This window comes from Pinus tabuliformis, chromosome 3_2, assembly GCF_031772625.1.
Source record: "Pinus tabuliformis cultivar Carrire ecotype Pingquan chromosome 3_2, CPIR1, whole genome shotgun sequence".
NCBI classification, from domain to species: domain Eukaryota; kingdom Viridiplantae; phylum Streptophyta; class Pinopsida; order Pinales; family Pinaceae; genus Pinus; species Pinus tabuliformis.
The window spans coordinates 606,013,722-606,034,917 of record NC_142302.1 but is presented as its reverse complement, the minus strand read 5'-3'; the positions used below and the strand labels follow the sequence as shown (position 1 = coordinate 606,034,917).

Here is a 21,196-nt window from a genome sequence, read left to right as displayed (position 1 = left end):
ACAGTCACGTTGTGGGTGTTGTCAATTTCACAGGGATTTCTAATCCAACGTTTTTCCGATGGGATTTTAAACCTGAGATTCTGCGAGAGTTATAATCTGAGATTGTGCGGGAGTTTAATCTGAGGGTGTTCACAGGGCACCATGGGAGAACACCAGGCGAGTCTTTTACTTTGCAAGCAACTGCATAATAAGAGCCTTCCACGTCATTGCTTTCCTTTTTCGGAGTCTTCGGTTCCTCTAGCTCTGACTCCCACACCAAAGCAGGGGATGGAGGGATAGTCAGCATGGATATGAAGCAAACCTAATCCCCCACTCCTATTATTCCCAAACTCCAGTCGTCAAAAGGATTTGACACTCGCTCCGGAAGTGACACAAGAATCCGGGCAATTTCCTCCCACCAACATGAAGAATTTGAGGAGTTCTTACGGAATTTCCAAATGATAAACAAATTTGTGAGAATGTTGAGCGAGACCAATGTTGCACGAAGCGGGGACGTTTTTTGGTAGCGGGAACGCAAAAGCATCATTTTCCAAAAATCTAGGAAGCGAAGCGTCTGATATATATATATATATATATATATATATATATATATATATATATATTTGCAATTATACTCAAAACAAACATCCCAAATACCAAATTAGTTGTAGAAGAAATGAAAACATGCATATTTTTGCATAAATCAAGATAGATATAGCATCCATTGTACATTAATGATTAATTATTTGAGCATCAACCATTTAGATGCATCAACCATCTAGAATCTAGATTATTCTCCTCTTGTCTAACCTTTGCCTCTACCCCGATTGTCTAGGGATATTAGTCAACATTGCCCAATTTTGATCAAACTACCTAATTCAAGACTTAAAATATGGTAGAAAAATCTTAACATGCTTGATCGATGATTTTGACTTGATTGAAAGGTAATTTTTTGCTAAGGGCGTGACAAAGGAGTTCAACAATTAATACCACCAACACTAGGGTACATATAGGGCTTGGTGCTCTTGATTAAATGTTAATCGCATACCTTCATACTTGATATAATCTAATGAAATGCCACAATCCCATTGATCCTGAATTCCTGAAAACCGTTAAGTCTGCTGAATTTTGAATAGGATATGAAATTCTATTTTCTCCATATGAAGTCCAATGAGGCTGGAACCACTCTCAAACATCCTGAGTCATTTCATGGTAATGTTAAAAATTTAAGTAAAAGGATGAAAATGAAAAATAAAGGAGAATGTTACTTTTACTTAAATTTTTAACATTACCATGAAATGACTCAGGATGTCACTTTTACTTTAAGAATTTAACATTACCATGAGGGAGCATATGCTATATTTATATTTTTTTGCCTTCATTCCTCACTCTAACCCAAGCTGGACCCACCCCCAACAAGCAAACTCACCAAAGAATAAAATAAAAAAATAAAAAAAATCAAATCAAATTTCTTAGGCCACGCGGCGCACTTTCTGGAACCGTACGGGAACTGTATGATTCGCCCTCTGAAGCGCCGCACTTTGTATAGTCGAAGCGTCGTACGAAACGCGCTTCGGAAATTCCAAAACGCATTTCGGAGGGACGCTTCCGGAATTTCCAGGAAGCATCCATATCAGTCCGAAACGCATTTCGGAATTTCAGAACCACACTTCCGGGGATGCTTCCTGGACGCATCCGTATGGTACGCGCTTCGAGCATTAGATCCGGGGGGAACGTTTCTTGCAACATTGAGCGAGACCATTAAAAGTTAAGACTCGCATCTGATCAAGTCGTACGAATGCACAAGATTACTCTCTATCAACGTTGGCAATGGTACGATCCACATCTATAGTTCTTGTTGCAAGCTGAAAACCAGTTTCTTGGCTGTCAACTCATTTCCGCTTAGTACAATTGCCAGAGTGTAGAAAAAACCATCGCCGAAAATCAAGTCATGTATTATATGCAAATGTGTTGGAGTTACATCTCCCACGATCTCCCATGATTTTGCAGAGGAATCATATATTTCAACCATGGTTCCATTGGTGTGACTTGAAGGCCCCATTATTACCACATTATAGATATCTGCTCCATTGTTATTGTTGGTAGCCTTGCCTTCCGAGATGGCCCACTCACCGATACTTGCAATATGATCTTCATAAAGGTTGGGTTGTCTTTTTGACAACTTGCAGTATATTACATGTTCATATTTTTTTGAAAGTTGTTTCTCCACAACTTGTTTCAGGCGGCGTAATATGGAATCAACACAAAAGAGGCTCTATATCTAGAGATCCTGGTTGTCCTTCCTTTGATTTCTTTTTTCAACTAAAACCAAGCAAACCATAAACCATAACAACTAATTTAAGAAAGAAAGAGGAGATGAAAAGAGATTTCAGTCCAAGTCCACAAAGAAGAGGCTCCAACTTGGAGGTCTGGGTTTCCTCCTTTATCCAAACTTAATCACTAAAATAAGATCAAGTCCAAAATCTAAATGATTAGAGAAATTTAAGAAAGCAAGAAAAGATGAATGCATAGAAAGAGATTTCAGTCCAATTCTTAGTTCACAAGGAAGAGGCTCCAACTTGGAGACCTGGGTTGTCCTTCCTTACTCTAACTAGTCACTGAAAAGAGATCAATTCCAAAATCTAAATGATTAGAGAAATTTACATCTAAAAATATAGAATGGAAATTTATATAAAATGAACCTTTATTCTACTCCACCATAAGTTGGATACATGCTCAAAGAGTCCTCTTCTTGGAATGGAGGAGGCACTCATATTTATACATAAAATTTAGCTACCTAACAAAGATTTGAGATCCAAAAATCTCTTGTAAATCCACAAATGTCTCATGTGGTTACAACCATGTGCTAACACTTAGCAAGTAACATCTCTACAAATCCTCTCACAAATACCTAATATCTTTGATAAGAAATCTTTCCATGATTCTTCTCCATAAAGTATTCTTGAAGGAATCTCCCAAATCTTCATCAAATCTTCAAGGGGTTGAAGAAGAAATTCGAATTTGAGGCTTGGTGGTCAAATATGACTTTGTTGAAGTCTTCAAATACACCTACAAACATCATGAAACTTATCCCACTTCCATATATAAGTGAAAACATGTTATTTTTCAAAATTTAATCATAGATTCACTCAAAAACACTAAAACATATGTATTGGAAAATAATAGGTCTAAACCCATTGTAATCAAGAAAATAGTTTAATGTAAGGGTATTGGAAAGAGAAATGTGATTTAAAAGTGAAGTGAAAGGTTGGTAAAAAGATGGTATTTGGGTGAGCCAACATATGCTAAGGCAATATTCCCAAGAAGTGACAGTAGATCAGATGGTGTGTTGCAGCTTATACACTTGCAAATTTATGGCCCTATGTCCACTAGATCTCTCAGAGGGTACGAATATTTTGTCGCCTTCATCAATGACAATTCTAGGAAAACTTGGATCTATTTCTTGAAGACCAAGGATGAAGTCTTCAGCCTCTTCAAGGAGTTTAAGGCTCTAGTAGAGAATGCTACAAGGAAGAAGAACAAGATACTTCGCTCAGATAATGAAGGAGAATACATTGATAGTGACTTCATAGGATTTTGTGCAAAGGAAGGCATCAGGAGGGAGCGGACTGCTCCATACAATCCACAGCGGAATTGAGTAGCGGAGCAGAAAAACAGGTCAATAGTTGGGGCTACAAAGGCAAAGTTATATGACCAAGATTTGCCCAAGTTCTTATGGGATAAGGCATGTAACACAACTATGTATATCCAAAACAGGTTCATCAAAGGGTGTTGGAGAAAGCAACGCCAGAAGAAGTCTTCTCAGGAAAGAAGCCAGAAGTAAGTCACTTCAGAATCTTTGGCAGCATAGCTTACTGCCATGTTCCAGATGAAAAACGCACTAAGTTGGATCAAACTGCAGAAAAGGGGTTCTTTGTTGGGTATAGCGAAACCTCAAAGGCATATAGGATCTACATTCCTAGTAGCAGGAAGATTATCGTGAGACGGGACATGAAGTTCATGGAGGACAGAGCCTTCAAGAGATCTCGCGAGTTGCCAGCAGATGATCAGAATGAGCCAACAGGGACTCTATTGGTCTAGCTGCATGGGAAGTCACAAGGATCTAGTACAGTCACTAGTACCAACACGACCTCAAGTGTAGGAGATCCTATGAGTTTGCAATAGATAGAGCAGCAGAGGCAAGATGACGAGTTGGTTGATCCTCCCACCACAAGTGAACGTACCAGCAGAAACGTTTGTCAAACATTGAGGGACGCAGAGAAGTTTATAGGAGCGCCTAGGACGAACAAGAGAGAATGCAAACAACCAGACAAGTACCAAGCATTGGTGGCACCGGTTGTAGAACCTTCCAGCTATCAAGAGGTCCAACAACATCAAGTGTGGATAGATGCCATGGTGGGAGAATATAACTCCATCATGACAAATGATGTTAGAGAGGTAATACAGTCACTAGTAACAACACGACCTCAGGTGCAGGAGATCCTATGAGTTTGCAGTAGATAGAGCAGTAAAGGCAGGATGAGGAGTTTGTTGATCCTCCCACCACAAGTGGACATACCAGTAGAAAAGTTTGTCAAACATTGAGGGACACAGAGAAGTTTATAGGAGCTCCTAGGACGAACAAGAGAGAATGCAAACAACCAGACAAGTACCAAGCATTGGTGGCACAAGTTGTAGAACCTTCCAGCTATCAGGAGGTCCAACAACATCAAGTGTGGATAGATGCCATGGTGGGAGAATATAGCTCCATCATGACAAATGATGTTAGGGAGGTAGTGTTGAGGCCTAAGAAAAGGTCAGTTGTGGGCTTTTGGTGGATCTATAAGATCAAGTACGTCGCAGATGGCAGTGCGGAGAAGTACAAGACTAGGTTTGTGGCAAAGGGGTATGCGCAAAAAGAAGGCATACATTATGAGGAGACCTTCACTCTAATTACCAAATATACATCTATATGCTCAGTTATATCTTTGGCAGCACAGATGGAATGGAAGATTCAGTAGATGGATGTCAAGACAGCGTTCTTGAACGTGGTGATAAAGGAGGAAGTATATATAGAATAACCAGAGGCCTTTGAGACACATGAGAGGGGCACGCATGTGTGCAGACTAAAGAAAGCTCTATACAGGCTCAAGCAGTGTTGATAATATCGTCGAAATATCGGCGATATTCGCAAATATCGCGATATTTTCGGCGATACGAAATATCGGCTACGAAAAATCGCGATATTTTCATGTTTTCAATTTCTCGCGAGAATTCCGAAATTTCGCCGATATTTTCGTAAAAATCGCGCTACGACAGGAAATATCGCCAGGTTAGGTTAAAAACGAATTATAAAATGGTTATTGTGTTTTCGATGCCCGTCACTTTGTTTTCGTGCGAGCTGGAGAGTGAGACGGAACCGGTGGCGGTCGGTGCTGCGAAGGAGGGTTTACCCGGTGCTTAAAACTTAAGGTATGAATCTTCAATCGTTCACATTGAATCCGACATCGTCCGACGTCTTCACTGTTCAACAGTCAACTTCAGTGCCGCTGGTTTACAACTGTGTTTCAGTTTTATAACATGTTGCAATGTGCATATAGTTCAAACTTCAAAGTTTCAAACTTCATAATACATATCACATAACTTCGTTTTAACTTTTAATCACCGCTACCAGCCTACCACTATATATATTATAACCGTCAGGAATCCACGAAGAATGAAACTGCCTTACTGCTGCATAGTGATTCATCTTTGTGGGTCGATTTCTGCTGAGCATTTCGTGTGTCAAATATTCCTGGAAGGGTCAAGTTATCAGTCACAATCAGCCTGTGCGTGTAGCTGAGTTTATTTGCTAGGTGGTGGTGCCTATCATCAGAAGTACCTCTATTTGTGGACTGTCAAGGGACTAGTAAAAGGGATGAGTTATTAAAGGCTAAGCTGCGTATTATTTACCTACAGTAGACTAAGTTCCTGACTGCCATCCTGGTGCTATTCTATAACCAGACTCCCTGAATTTAAATGTTGATATATATATATATAATATATATAGTTGTACCCTCTTCAATGTTGAACTTGCTGTAGCATGTTTTCCATTGGTATATATACAAACGCTGGTTTACATTTTACAACTGTGTTTTATTATTTATACAATTTTCTAGCTCATGAAATGTCATGATTTTTTAAGAGGAAGTTGACCTCAAGTAGCCAACCTATTGTGTTGAACCTGAATCTGCATTTAAACTTGTGCTTGTTCTATGAAACATCCACTCAGGTGTTCTGGAAGTTATTGCAGCTTTGTCTATTGTTGTGCTTGTTCTATGTTCGTCCTTTCTTCATGCATTTAGAATGAAGTTCAGTTTCTCCATGACATCTTACCATTGCTTGAGTATATAATTTTCAGTCACTGAGATCCATAAGAAGATTGGCAGGCTCTATGTCTCTTTGCTATTTAGGAAATTCAAAGTAGGACATTTTCCAGGTTACACTCTCCATTTTTATTTGCAGCATTTGGCATGAAGGCAGTTATTCAATTGTTGAATGAATTGATGTTGTAGAAGCCCCATTTTTCATTTTCTTCAGAATTTTATAAATTTATATATTAAAAAAACAAGGGTTATATATTACTTAATAACTTATTAAGTTACTAATTCCAAATTTTTTTTGGTGTTGTAGGTTTCCTTTTGAGTTAGCCCACTACAAAATACAAATATGCCAAAAAACTTGGACCCATTTTGGGAGTATGGGATCCCTGATGGTGCGACAAATCGCGCATATCTTTCATGCAAATTGTGTGGGGACAAGATGACAGGTGGGGTTACACGACTGAAATACCATCTTGCTAGACTCACTGGACATGATGTTGGCATTTGTCAAGTTTCTAGTCCGGAGCTTATACGAAAAGCTCTTGAGGCAATTGAAGAAAATGACAGAAAGAAGGAAGAGGCGGAAAGAAACAAAGCTGAACGTGCAGGTAGATCTTTTGGGATATCTTCTCCTGATTTTGATGTTCAGGGTAGTGGCCCTACTGGCCGTAGTGGGAGGGGCTCCACAACTGGCACACCATCACATGCTAGCGCTACTGCTAGTGTGAATGCGAGGTCATCATTTTTTGTTCCACGAACAGGAGCTGGAGCACAACCTGGCATAAAATCGCTTTATAAAAAAAAGGAGAAGGAAGAAGCAGATAGAGTCATGGGGAGGTGTATTTTTTAGCGACTTACCTCTCAGCATCACAAAAACCAATCCATTTTGGCAACCAATGTGTGATGCTATTGCTGTTGTGGGCCCAGGGTACAAAAGTGCCACATATGAGGAGTTGCGGGGGCCAATTCTTCAAGCAGAAAAACAGGACATCAACTCTAGATTGGCGGAGTTGAAACAAACATGGGAAGTCACTGGATGCACAGTGATGTCTGATGGTTGGACAGATAGGAAGGGTAGGACCCTTCTAAATTTCTTGGTACATTGTCCTAAAGGTACCATGTTTATTAAATCGTTGGATGCATCAGAACATATCAAAGATGCAGCAACAATATGTGAGTTGTTAGATGGGTTCATTCAGGAGATTGGTGTGCAGAATGTGGTGCAAGTCGTAACAGACAATGCAGCTAATTATGTGTCTGCCGGCAGAATGCTTATGGAGAGGCATCCCACATTGTTCTGGACTCCATGTGCAGCGCATTGTCTTGATTTGTTGCTTGAGGATATGGGGAAACTCTCCTTCATCAAGGAGGCAGTTGATATGGCTAGGAGCATCCCCAAGTTTATTTATAACCATGCTTTTGTTCTTAGCCTTATGAGGAGGTTCACTAGAAACAAGGAGTTGCGGCGTCCTGCCATCACACGTTTTGCCACAACCTTTATTACTCTTCAGTCTTTGCTTCGATGTCAGTTCGAGTTGAAGCAAATGTTTGTGTCTGATGATTGGCGTGCTTGTAGATACAGCAGGAGACCTGATGGGAGAGCCATTGAAAAAATGGTGTACTCTGAGACATTTTGGCGTGGAGTACAAGAAGCATGTGCAGTTAGCGAACCTATAGTAAAGGTTCTTAGATTGGTGGATGGAGAGAAGCCTGCAATGCCTTATTTGTATGAGGCCATGGATAGGGCCAAGGAGGCCATTCGTTCCTATTATGCAGACAAGGGTTCTGCTGGCCTTAATAGGCAGATGATGTTATGGGATGTGATCGATAGTCGGTGGACAGGGATGCTTCATCGACCCATTCATGCAGCAGCACTCTTCCTCAACCCTGCATTTGCATACAAATGCAATTTTCGTTTTGATGGCGAGGTGATGGAAGGGCTCCATTCCTGTATTCAGAGGATGGTACCTGATTCTGAGGTTCGTAGCAAAATCAGCCGCGAGATACATAATTATCAGGATTGTGTTGGCCTATTTGGCTTTGATGATGCCATTAAGGAAAGGGCCCTCTTCATGCCACGTAAGTGACAAGTCATCACTCATTAGAAATTAGAAATTTGAATTTAATTATGTTTTAACTTTTAACTTTTAACTTTTAAGTTTTTGAATTTTTTATTTCATTATTTTGTTGTAGATCTTTGGTGGCGAAGCTATGGTGCAAGGGTACCAAATTTGCAAAATTTGGCTATACGAATCTTGAGTCAAACATGTAGCTCTTCAGGGTGTGAGCGCAATTGGAGTGTATTTGAGAAAATACACGCCAAAAAGCGCAACAGGTATAACTTTGAACTCAAGCCTTCAGTTGAGCAATTACACTTATTGTAATTTTTAATTTTTAATTTATGACCTTCAAGTGTCAAGAGTCAAGAGTCAAGACTCATTACTTTTTTTGACACTCTTACAGGTTGGAGTTCGCACGCCTCAACGATTTGGTGTATGTGCATTACAACATCCGACTTCGAGTGAGGCAAATAGAATCACCAGTGGATCGAGATGCCATTTCCTTAGACAATATTGATGTATTGTCTCCGTGGAGGGTGGAGTCTCAGGAGCCCATATTGGAGGAGTCACCTTCATGGTTAGAGCCAGTGGCAGATGATCCATTAGAGCAGGGGCAGCAAGAGGAGGACTCGGAGTCAGAGGAGCAGCAGCACTTAGAGGAGGAGCAGGAGGAGCAGGAGGAGGAGGGCACTGCGGGAGCATCAGCATCAACACCATCTGCTATAGATATAGGAGAGCATAGCTCCATGCCTATCACTCATTATTTGACATTAGGTGCAGAGGCAGTGTCAGGGCCTTCTACTACTAGGGGCAGGCCTGGCAAACAGCCCATCATGTTTTCCCGTAAAAGGGGGAGAGGGCAGTAGATAGATAGCTGCTAGTTTTATTTGTTATGCTACATGTAACTCATGATGATGAGATACTTTTATTATTATATGTGATGTTATTTTGTATTGGTTCTCCACATTTGAGTCCTTGAATGGACAATTATCAGGGATTAGCACGATTTGGTATCGCCTTTGATATATCATTTCTATTTGACATCATATATATCAGTGTTTTCTTCATATTTATGTGCCAATGTGTTTAAACTTTATTTCATGTTGTTATTGCTTTATATGTTTAAAAATCTGAAAAAAATGAATATATTATGCATTTTTTATGCTTGATTTTGTTGTTTAAATTCTGAACATGAAGATGTTGCTTTAAAAATTAAAATAGTTTCTTGAGTGTTTGCTGGGCACTGTATAGTTATACTCATTTAATGCCAATTTTTTGTTTTTTTTGTGCCCTAGGTTTGAATTAGTTCACTACAAATGTCAAATATGCCAAAAGCCTTGGACCCATTTTGGGAGTATGGGGAGGCTGTTGGTGGGGCAAATCAGGCATATATATCATGCAACTTGTGTGGGACCAAGATGTCAGGAGGGATTACACGATTGAAATACCATCTGGCTAAACTCTCTGCATATGATGCAGATGTTATGCCTTGTATGGTTTCTAGTGCAGAGGTTATACAAAAAGCTCGTGAAGCAATTGCTGAACAAGACAGAAAGAAAGCTGCTAGGGAGAGGCCAATGGTCTCAGATAGATAGCTGCTAGTTTTATTTGTTTTGCAACTTTTGCTACATATAAGTTTATAACTCATGATGATGAAATACTTTTAAACTTTTATATATGTGATGTTGTTTTGTTTGATTCCTTGATTGGACAATTATCACTATCAGGGATCAGCAGGATCAGTGTTGCACGAAGCGCCCCCCCCCCCCCGGTTCCAAGCCCCGAAGCGCGTCCCGTACGGAAGCGCCTAGGAAGCTTGGCCGGAAGCGCGCTTCCGAAATTTTTAGACGCTTCCTGGAAATTTGGAAGCGTTGGCGCTTCCGAAGCGCCGAAGCGCGCTTCGTACGGCGCTTCCCAGACGCTTCCCAGGCGCTTCCCAGACGCTTCCAGGACGCTTCCAGAAAAGCTTCCAGAAAAGCTTCCGGAAAAGCATTTAGAAAATCGTTTTTTTTTTCAATTTTTTTTTAAATTTTAGGTGAGTTTGCTTGTTGGGGGTGGGTCCACCTTGGGTTAGGGTGACAAATGAAAGCAAAAAAAAATATAAATATAGCAGATGCTCCCTCATGGTAATGTTAAATTCTTAAAGTAAAAGTGACATTCTCCTTTATTTTTCATTTTCATCCTTTTACTTAAATTTTTAACATTACCATGAAATGACTCAGAATGTTTGAGAGTGGTTCCAGCCTCATTGGACTTCATATGGAGAAAATAGAATTTCATATCCTATTCAAAATTCAGCAGACTTAACAGTTTTCAGGTATTCAGGATCAATGGGATTGTGGCATTTCATTAGATTATATCAAGTATGAAGGTATGCGATTAGCATTTAATCAAGAGCACCAAGCCCTATATGTACCCTGGTGTTGGTGGTGTTAATTGTTGAACTCCTTTGTCACGCGGCACACCCTTAGCAAAAAATTACCTTTCAATCAAGTCAAAATCATCGATCAAACATGTTAAGCTTTTTCTACCATATTTTAAGTCTTGAATTAGGTAGTTTGATCAAAATTGGGCAATGTTGACTAATATCCCTAGACAATCGAGGTAGAGGCAAAGGCTAGACAAGAGGAGAAGAATCTAGATTCTAGATCATTAATGTACAATGGATGTTATATCTATCTTGATTTATGCAAAAATATGCATGTTTTCATGTCTTCTACAATTAATTTGGTATTTGGAATGTTTGTTTTGAGTATAAATGCAAAAAAATATAAAAAAATATATATATATAGCAGACGCTTCCGCGGACGCTTCGCTTCCTAGATTTTTGGAAAATGACGCTTCCACGCTTCCGCTTCCGCGCTTCCGCTTCGCTCCCGCTTCGTGCAACATTGAGCAGGATATGTGATGTTATTTTAATTTTTGTTTGAGTCCTTGATTGGACAATTATCAATTTATCACTATCAGGGATCAGCAGGATTTAAGGAGCGGGAGCGGAAGCGGGGAGCGGGAGCGGAAGCGGGAGCGGGAGCGACCATTTTCAGAAGCTCCCGGTTTGGGAGCGAATCCCGGAGCGATTTTTTAAAAAAATATATATTTTTTATATTTTTTAATTTTTGATACATATATGTCAACAAAAACATGTAGAATGATGAATTAGATATAAAAAACATAAAAAAGCATAGATTGAACCATATAACAACAATCATCTAGAAGTTATAATCTTCATCAACCACGTCCGCAAGTTAGTAACATAGTAACATACAACATATTGAGTCTCATGATTCATCAATCTTAAAGTTTCAAGCTTTCAAAATTCAATATATAACATTTATCATCATTGATCACCAAAGTTGTACTTGTAAGCTAAGTGTAACCATTACAACAAATAATATCTAACATGAAATGAAATGTTATAAAATGAAACGAAATGAAACAACTTTCAACTTTCATGAAGCATCATATTCATAATTCATTACTAATGAGTTATAATTGCCAACTTCAAACTTAAATTGTCATATCTTGTTTAAAAAAATATCATAATAAATATGAAAGAGTCAATAGTTATAAAAGCTACTAGAAACTAGAGAAGAGAAGTAAATCTATTATCTATTTCTTATGCTTGGGCCTCTTGCCACCACGAGAAATGTCTATTTTTTTAGTCTTGTTGCAAAATCAGGATCTTTGTCATTAATATCACCCTCCAAGCATTAATATCCAAAGGTATCTTTGTCATTACCTTTGTATCTGTATAGGGATCTTTGTCATTAATATCACCCTCTAAGCATTAACATAAAATAGAAAAAGCATAGCATGTCAAGTCAAGATTTTGTTTGAGTGATGCGTACATTTTTAGAAGGGTCATGATAGAGGAGTTCGACAACCAATGTCACTAACATCAAGGTACATAGAGGGATTGGTACTCTTGATTAAATATGAGTTCCATACCCTAATACATGACAAAATTCAATGGAAACATTGCAATCCCCCAATCCTGAAATCCTGAAAAACTGATAAGTCTGCTGGATTTTGAATGAAATCTAAAATTCTACTTTCTCCATATGAAATCCAATGAGGACGAAACCACTCTCAAACATCCTGAGTCATTTCATGGTAATGTTAAAAATTTAAGTAAAAGGATGAAAATGAAAATTAAAGAAAATGTCACTTTTACTTTAAGAATTTAACATTACCATGAATAGCATATCAATACTAGGGCCTAGACTTGATCATTAAGTTGCCCCACTCAAAAACTATTTGTTTCTTTCAAAAAAAATTGCATTTTGAACATTACTACAAAAAAAAAAATGCAAAAAAGGCAAAACGCTCCCGAAAAGGCAGGGAGCGAATTTTTTTTTAGGGAGCGCACTCCCGAAATCGGGAGCGATTTCGGGAGCGCGCTCCCGACCCGCTCCCGCCCGGAGCGCGGATCGGGAGCGGGAGCGAGGGGGGGGGGGGGGGGGGGGGGCGCTCCCCCGCAACACTGATGGTGTCATAACATAGGAGTGGACTTGACTTTGCTTGGAGGTTTTCCATTTAACTTTAATATATATTTATACATGGTGTAACATGCCCTTAAGGCCTTCAACATTTCCTTTTGACCATTTGACTCACCTATAGCACTTTGACATGTGCTAGACCTACTTCAATGAGCAAGAAACTCATTGACATATATTATAAAATGATATATCTTTTCTTGAATAAGTACAAATATCAAAAGTACATTTATGAAGATTGAACCTAGTCACACTTTCCTTCAATACTCCCTCTTAACTACGGAGGTATTCATACAACATTACAAGGTGTTTGGCTATTATCAATATTGAAGAATTCACATAACAGAAACTGAATTAGCAATCCATCTGTTATAGCATCATATCCATTAGCATTGTCATAGTGCAAGGCCTTGACTAACAGCTCCATCTCTTTACGAGACCATGAGCTACAATGCTAGCGAGACCAATGATTTATAGACACCTTCATCATTGTCTCTCAAGTTACATACCCACCCAGGTGTTCTCCAAGTATGACCTTCTAGGACTACTCTTATCTTGGGTTCCCAGCCCTCAAAGAATATAGGTCCTCTTGCCTACTCTTGTCTTGGATGCCCTACACATCCTCAAATAGTATCGAATGCCAAATGATTACCCAATCCCCCCATTCTTTCTTCCCAAGTGAAGACAAGAATGTTGTGTCTCTCTTGTGTCTACATTTCTATTCATGACCTTCATCTAGACTTACGATTGTTAGTCCTGGTCTAGTGCATGACCCATGAAATGGAAAACACAATTGTCACTCCTTTGTAATCAGGGATGATCCAAAACTCCCTCTTGATCAGGGACCTGTCAGAGCTCCTCTTAACTAGGGACTCTTCCCTTCATCAACAGCTTCTTCGTGGGTTCTTCAGTTGCTTGATCTCCTTCCTTTCTTGATGTCATGAAGTCTTTGTTCAAACTTCTTCTAGGTAGGGCACCATCCATCGATCACTTTCCTCCCTGATTTGTCATGTCATTGCTTCCTTCAAGGAAAGTGGCTTTCATGTCATACATCAGGTTTTCTTGTCATCTTGTCCATGCTTCGAAATATTCTTCTGATGGATGCTTCGTTGTACTTGCTTGTTTACATGCTTCGACCTAGTAGCCCATAATGACTTCATCCTGATATTACTTCAACATTGCTTTTTGTTGAATGGTTTCTTCATCACGACATATTCATAGAGTAGAATCAGTTATCTACATCTTTTATATCTCCAAGGCCTGCATAGGTGTCAAGGGTCCTTTCTTCCTTTATCAGAGTTGTCTTGCCTTCTTTCGGGAGATGTCTTCAAAGTATCTTGTCAGATAGTGATTCTCGGTGATCATGGTGTTCTTCCACATGCTTGATCTCTTTCTTCATTTGCTTCTTATTAGATAGATAGGTCAACCATCTAATGCTTCTTGTGAGAGCATTCCTTCATTGCTTGCTTTCTGGACTTGTCAGCATTTCTTCTTGCTTCTTAGTCAGCAATCTTATACTCCTTATGTGAGCATATTCTTTTGTTGACCTTCATTGCATTGTGGTACATGCCTTCGAGCATGTTCTTGGTAAAAGAGATTCTTTCATGCTTGATCATGTTATAGAGCTATCCCATGACTCAATAACATACAAATCATAACATGACTAAACTTTAATGCATACATACCTCATCTTGATTCTCCTTTGATCATCCTCTGGTGTGGATCTTCTTGCTTCATCTTAGCTTGCCTACATATCTTTTTTTTCTTGAATCCCATGAATGGGATTCCCAATGAGACATCTGCATTGGTCCATGAACCTTATTTTGAAGATTCCATCCTGGGATCTTAAAGATCCTTGCCTTGCAAATGTTTCCTTTCTTTTCCCAATGAGAAATCTGCTTTGGTCCATGAACCTTATTTTGAAGATTCCATCCTGGGATCTTAAAGATCCTTGCCTTGCAAATGTTTCCTTTCTTTTGATGATGGAGGTCTTCTAAGATACTTAATCATGATTAGTTTTTCTTTCATCGTGGATGAGGTTTTATACTAGGTATGCTTCTTCTACAAGAATATCTAGAGCTATATCTGCCATGCTCTTGTATTCGAGAAGATATTTCTACTCATGCATTTTTGTTCTTATAATAAATGCTACATCTTCATGAGTATCTAGAACTCTATGTGCATCATGCTGCTAGATTCTAGAGGATGTTTCTAGCCATGCAATATTAATCTTATCCCTACATGCTCCTATACTACTCAAAACTTTGAAAGAAGACTTGAAGTAAACAATTTGACCTCCTTCTTTTGTGTTTTTCCTTCTTCTTTCATTTCTTGAGTTATATGAGCTTCTTCCCTCTTCCTTTGGTTATTATTGTCCTTCTTAAACTTAGGACAATTCCTTTTGTAGTGTCCATATTCTTGGCATCCAAAACATTGGATTTTGGACATGTCTTTGTTGTTTGTTCTTCGTGGGTCAAACTTGCCAAATTTACCCTTTCTTTTGGCCATGGTAGCAAATGCTTGCTCCTTTGATCCCACATCTTCCTTTGCTTTAAGTCTGGTTTCCTCAGTTCTGCATAGAGACCACATTTCACTGAGAGTGGTTTCTTCCTTCTTGGCATATATGCTTGATGTGAAGGTTCCCCAATCCTCAGATAGAGCATTGAGTACTACAGTTGTCATCTCTCTGTCAAACATGACTTCCCCAAGCTCTTGAAGTTGATCTCTCATTTCAAATATTTTCATGAATTAGGGACTTATTCCTTCCTTTGTTATCTTCATTTTGTACAATTCATTCCTCAGAGATTACTTCTCTGGTTGTGGATACCGAGAATAGCTCTACTAGCTTATCATAAATTTCTTTCGATGTCTCAAATTTGGAGACATAGGGAATGAGAGAGTCTTTGATTGATTCTATCAAAATCCTTTGAGCTCTTGTCTCATCCTTATTGTACTTAGCTATGACATGAGTTTGTTCCTTAGCAGGGACAGCAATATTCCCTTTGACATGTTCTAGGAGTTCATTCTCCTTGAGAAGTAGATCACTCCTCTTCTTCCATGCAAGAAAGTTATTGGTACCTACCAATTTATTGCTTTCCTTGCAAAAAGACATTGATGTAAATTCCATGCAAGATTTGCTTCCTCCTTGAAGGCTTGATGGCTTGTCTTCCTTGGATTTTGATGTTCTTCAAATTGCCTTCTTCAAGTGGACTTCCTTGATGATGAGATTTTCTTGAAGACTTGTAGCTTGATGTAGGTCCTGCTCCAATCTGCTCTTCTTTGTAGGTACCTTTATGTAAAGTTCTTCTTCTAGCTTTGTAGACCTCCTTGATGAATGATGGATTGCAGACCCTTCTTATCCTTGAAGTGATTTAAGAATTCTAGGCTTGATGCTTCAACTTTGTAGATGCTTCCCCTTGATAAGTGTTCTTGAATTGCCCTTTCCTTGATGTGTCACCTATGCTCTGATTCCATGTTGAAGAATCTAGGGCAAAGTAGTGTAGTGTGATTCTTTGTTACTTGATAACAATTTGTGGAGTCTTTTTACTTTTCTTGTTAGCTTAATCTTCTTCTTCTTATTATTAATGCATTCGTGTGTACTTCATCAAACTGCTACCAAAACATAACAACAAGAACACAAGATATTGACTCTCTAACAGGGCCAAAACATCTATTCTCTTGAGAGGAAATCTCTTTAGTAAATTTCTCTTATTGAAGCTTCTATTGATCAATGCCAAACCCTAGACCCCTGACAAGAGTATCCTCCAAGCACAAGTCAATTCCTTCCTTCTTTCGGCACCTTATTCCCTGGCACTTCTTCCTGCACTTCGCCCTCCTTCTTCTGGCACTTTGCTCTCTTACTATGAATCTTGTCTAGAGATAGACCTTCTTTGAGTGAGTCTTCTAGATGAGATGTTTCTATTCTATCCCTTGCTCCAGTATACTTCCACTTTGACCAACTGAAATTCTTCTTGAGTGTATGACTGTTCTGCTATTATGTTGCCCTAGTTTCTCACACGTTTGGGAGGATTACTGAGTGTTATTTGCCCTTCTCTTCTTCGCTTGAGTGTCTTTCTTCCACAATGGAGTAGGAGGCCTTGTAGGCCTAGTTACTAGCCCAAAACAAGGAGTAATATAGAGATGTGATCTTACTTTTGATATGGCCGCAAACTATCCTTCATTTCCTCGCACGTGTGACTGTGTTTACCCTAAAAGACAGTCCTTTACCTTTGTTGTCCTTTCTTCTTACTTTGTTGCACCTTGTAGACCCTTTTCCTCGGCTTCCTTCATTCCTCTTGTCTTCTTTCCCTTGCGGATTTTAGAGCTCAAGTAGTGCATTCTATTTGGAGTGGACAACCTCTACAAATAGAGGATTGTCCCTCCATTTAGGCCGACTAGTCCTCTTAATTGTAGGCCAACTTTGAGTACAGTTTGGTGGCTGATTTGTTGAGCAGACTTCTGATAGTTTCCATGGTGGTGTAGCATGCTTGAAGGAGCTTCTTGATGGTGTCATAACATAGGAGTGGACTTGACTTTTCTTGGATGTTTTCCCTATAACTTTAATATATATTTATACATGGTGTAACATGCCCTTAACGCCTTCAACATTTCCTTTTGACTATTTGACCCACCAATAGCACTTTGACATGTGCTCGACCTACTTCAATGAGCAAGAAACTCATTGACATATATTATAAAATAGTATTTCTTTTCTTGAATAAGTACAAATATCAAAAGTACATTTATGAAGACCGAACCTAGTTACACTTTCCTTCAACAACCTTGTATAGACAACTTATCAGTTCCCCATGTATCTGACCAACACCAAGCCAGATATCTACTTCGTGGTCAACAATCTCGGTGAGTTTATGGTGCGACCTAAGAGAGTGCATTGGACAGAAGCGAGGCACATTTTGATGTATTTTCGCGGCACGATCAAGTATGGGTTGAGGTATATCCAAGGTTATGTGGTTTCATAGATGCAGATTGGGCAGGAAGTTCAATGGATCGAAAGAGCACAACACGGTGTTGCTTCAACGTTGGATCATAGGTTGTATCTTGTTGCAGCAGGAAGCATAAATTTGTAGCACTCAGCTCTACAGAAACAGAGTATATGGCAGCTAGCACAGCTACATGTGAAGCTATAGGGCTTCGGAATTTGTTAGTAAGCTTGTTCGATCAGAGGTTGTATCTTGTTGCAGCAGGAAGCATAAATTTGTAGGACTGATCTCTACAGAAACAGAGTATATGGCAGCTAGCACAGCGACATGCGAAGCTATAGGGCTCCAGAAGTTGTTAGTAAGCTTGTTCAATTAGAGGTTGGAAGAGACCAACATCTACTATGATAATTATAGTTGCATCAGGCTCTCTAAAAATCTAGTGTTTAATGATAAGTCGAAACACATAGACATCTGATATCACTTCAGCAAAGATTGTGTGCAGCGTGGAGCAATTAAGCTACAGCATGTTCCCACAGAAGAGAAGATTGCAGATATACTCACAAAAGCTCTAGGGAGAGCTAAGTTTGTCTATTTTATAGAACAGATGGGTATAGTGGAGAACCCTTTTCAGTAGCAAGAGGATCGATGTCAGAGGGCATATTCAGATCTTGAGAAATAGTTCCAGAGACTAGTTGCGGTCAGTTATTGAGGGGCACAGAAACCAGTCAAAGCATAGACAGTTATTCAGTAGACAGGTGCAGATACTAGTTGCAGTCAGAGATTCAGGAGGCAATTGCAATATGGGGACATAGTGGATCCATAGTTTGGTTCTCAGTTGCAGGAGCGGAAACAACATGAGATCAGATGGAGCGCAAGAAAAGTTGGCAGTGGTGCAAGATGGTACAGTGTAGTGTTAGAAACAGCGTAGATGCAAGGTGATTCAGCTACAGGACTAGCAGATGAATCAGAGTATGCGTAGTAGCTTGATGGGCAGTGACAAGTTGTTACAAATGCCAGACATCAACAGCATGAGGGAAGACATTACGAGAGAAGACAGACCACCTTCCTCACTAAGAGGGAATGTTAGTTTTTGTAGCATCGGACAGGTGTTCTAGTCTCAATTTGTGTCTAAGAGACTAAGGAACACGAGATCTTCAAAACCCCAAAAAAGGTTTCGGGAGACAAACTTGTGAAACACCTTAATTAAATTAATTAGTCATCATTTAAATTTTTCCTAAGTCTAACTTAGGAAAATTGGTTAATTAATAGTAATTAATTAAGGAAAAGTGAGAAAGCTCTAGGAACTCATACAGATTGAGTTTCAGATGATCTTAGTTGTTGATAACGATTTAATCATGGTCGTTGGTGCTCCAACGAGAGATTATAAGAACACGTCGATGGGGATGGAGATAGACACATCGAGTAAGAGGGAGAGTCAATTCCTTGGGCAAATCAACCTATCCAATGAAGTAATTCGGCAGGAAGAAGAGCTCGAGCCAGAGCACAGTGATTGAGGGAACAGCAACAGAGATTTTCGGTGGAGTTCCAGTGGCGAAAAGCCAGCAAAAGAGAGGCCGCATATTTCCACAGAGAGGCTACGCAGAGCCTCCATTGAGGTAGTTCGATTTAGTTAGCAAACATGAGAGTCCCTGCTATTAACTTCAAAGCCTTCGAGTTGTTTCATATACATTTCCTCATCAATGGTCCCATTCAAAAATGCGGTCTTCACATCCATTTCATGGATATTTCAACCCATTGTAGCAACCAATGAAACCAAAGATCTAATGGTAGTGTACCTTGTTGTGGGTGCAAAGGTTTCTTCATAATTAATGCATGGCTTTTGAGAGAAACCCCTAGCAATGAATCTAGCTTTGTACTTGTCTATACTTCCATCAACGGTATGTTTGATCTTATAGATCCATTTGGAGGTGACAACCGATTTGTCACTAATCTAGGAACAATTTCCCAAACCCCATTCTTCATGACAGATCGATATTCTTCCTGCATCGCTTTCTTCCAAACCTCTTGATGAGCATCTTCCTTGAATGTATATGGTTCGGCTTTAGTTAACTTCGTCATATATGCAGCATAACCAAAATATATTTTCGGTCTCTTACTTTCCCTGAATGTTCCTTTCGCAGCTTCATGTCCTTCATCATCTTCTAATGTAGCTTTTAACCAATTTGGCCCTTGCGGTTGGGATGACCATCGATTAAATAGGCTCACTTGGTCCTTCTTCTTCTTCTTGATTTGTAGTAGGGTTTTCATGATGAACTTATTCTTCTTCTTCTTGATTTGTAGTAGGGTTTTCATGATGAACTTATTCTTCTTCTTCAAATATGGGAACGTCTTCGTCATCAGAATAAATAGGAGTATCCTTTGATTTCTTGTATGCTTGATTTTCATCAAATATGACATCCATGCTTACTTCAATATGTCTTCCTTCCTTAATGTAGATTCTATATGCTATTGAGGAGAGACTATATACAACGAATATTCCCTTCATACTTGTAGAGTTCAACTTCTTTCACTTGTCCTATGGAACATGGATGTATGTTGGACTTCCAAAGATTCGAAGGTTATCCATGCTTGGCTTCTTTCCTGTGAATACTTCTTCGGGTGTTGTATTATCAAGACTTTTATGAGGACTTCTATTTTGAATGTAATCAGCTTTCATTGTTGCTTCTCCCCATAAGAATTTTGGTAGGTCTTGATCAAGGAGCATAAGTTCGAATGCCTTCTTCAATTGACCTATTCTTCTTTTCAGCCAATCCATTTTGTTCAAGATAATAGAGAATAATGAGCTCCCTCTTAATACCTGCTTCATTACAATATGCAATCAATTCCTTAGAAGTGTATTCCCCACCATTGTCAGACCTTAGAGTTTTTATCTTTCTTTTGGTTAGGGTTTCCACTTCGGACCTAAACTCCTTGAACTTAGCAAATACTTCATCTTTTGTTTTGAGAAGGTAGATCTATGTCTTTCTAGAATGGTCATCAATGAATGTCACATAGTAAAGATGACCCCCAAGTGATTTGTCAAACATGGGCCGACACACATCAAAATGGATGAGGTCTAATATCTCTTTAGACCTAGTTTCACTATTCGGATATGGCTTTCTTGTATGTTTTCCTAAAGAGCATCCCTTGAACACACCTTCATGATCTAACTTCATATTGGGGATACCATGAACCAATTAACTAAGAGTAGGGATGACCATACCTCCTATGTCATAGCTCAATGGGACTGATTTCCATATGAACCAAAGCTTGAGGAGGTGTTGCAATGACTCTATAAAGGATTCCTTCACGAAGTCCAATAACCCTAGCTTTATCAACGTTGGAATCTTTTCCCCAAA

General features: G+C 39.3%; 2 protein-coding genes across 3 annotated transcripts in view; one reads left to right on the top strand and one right to left on the bottom strand.

The window, feature by feature from the left end:
• ERA1 (Prenyltransferase family protein) overlaps window positions 1-21,196 on the bottom strand; it is a 381,172-nt gene that overhangs the window by 88,776 nt on the left and 271,200 nt on the right. The window lies entirely within an intron of this gene.
• On the top strand, window positions 7,460-9,497 carry LOC149182074 (uncharacterized). Its single transcript, XM_089417973.1, has 3 exons — window positions 7,460-8,420; window positions 8,535-8,676; window positions 8,805-9,497. The coding sequence occupies exons 1-3, from the start codon at window positions 7,460-7,462 to the stop codon at window positions 9,265-9,267; spliced, it is 1,566 nt and encodes a 521-aa protein (XP_089274099.1). The 3' UTR covers window positions 9,268-9,497.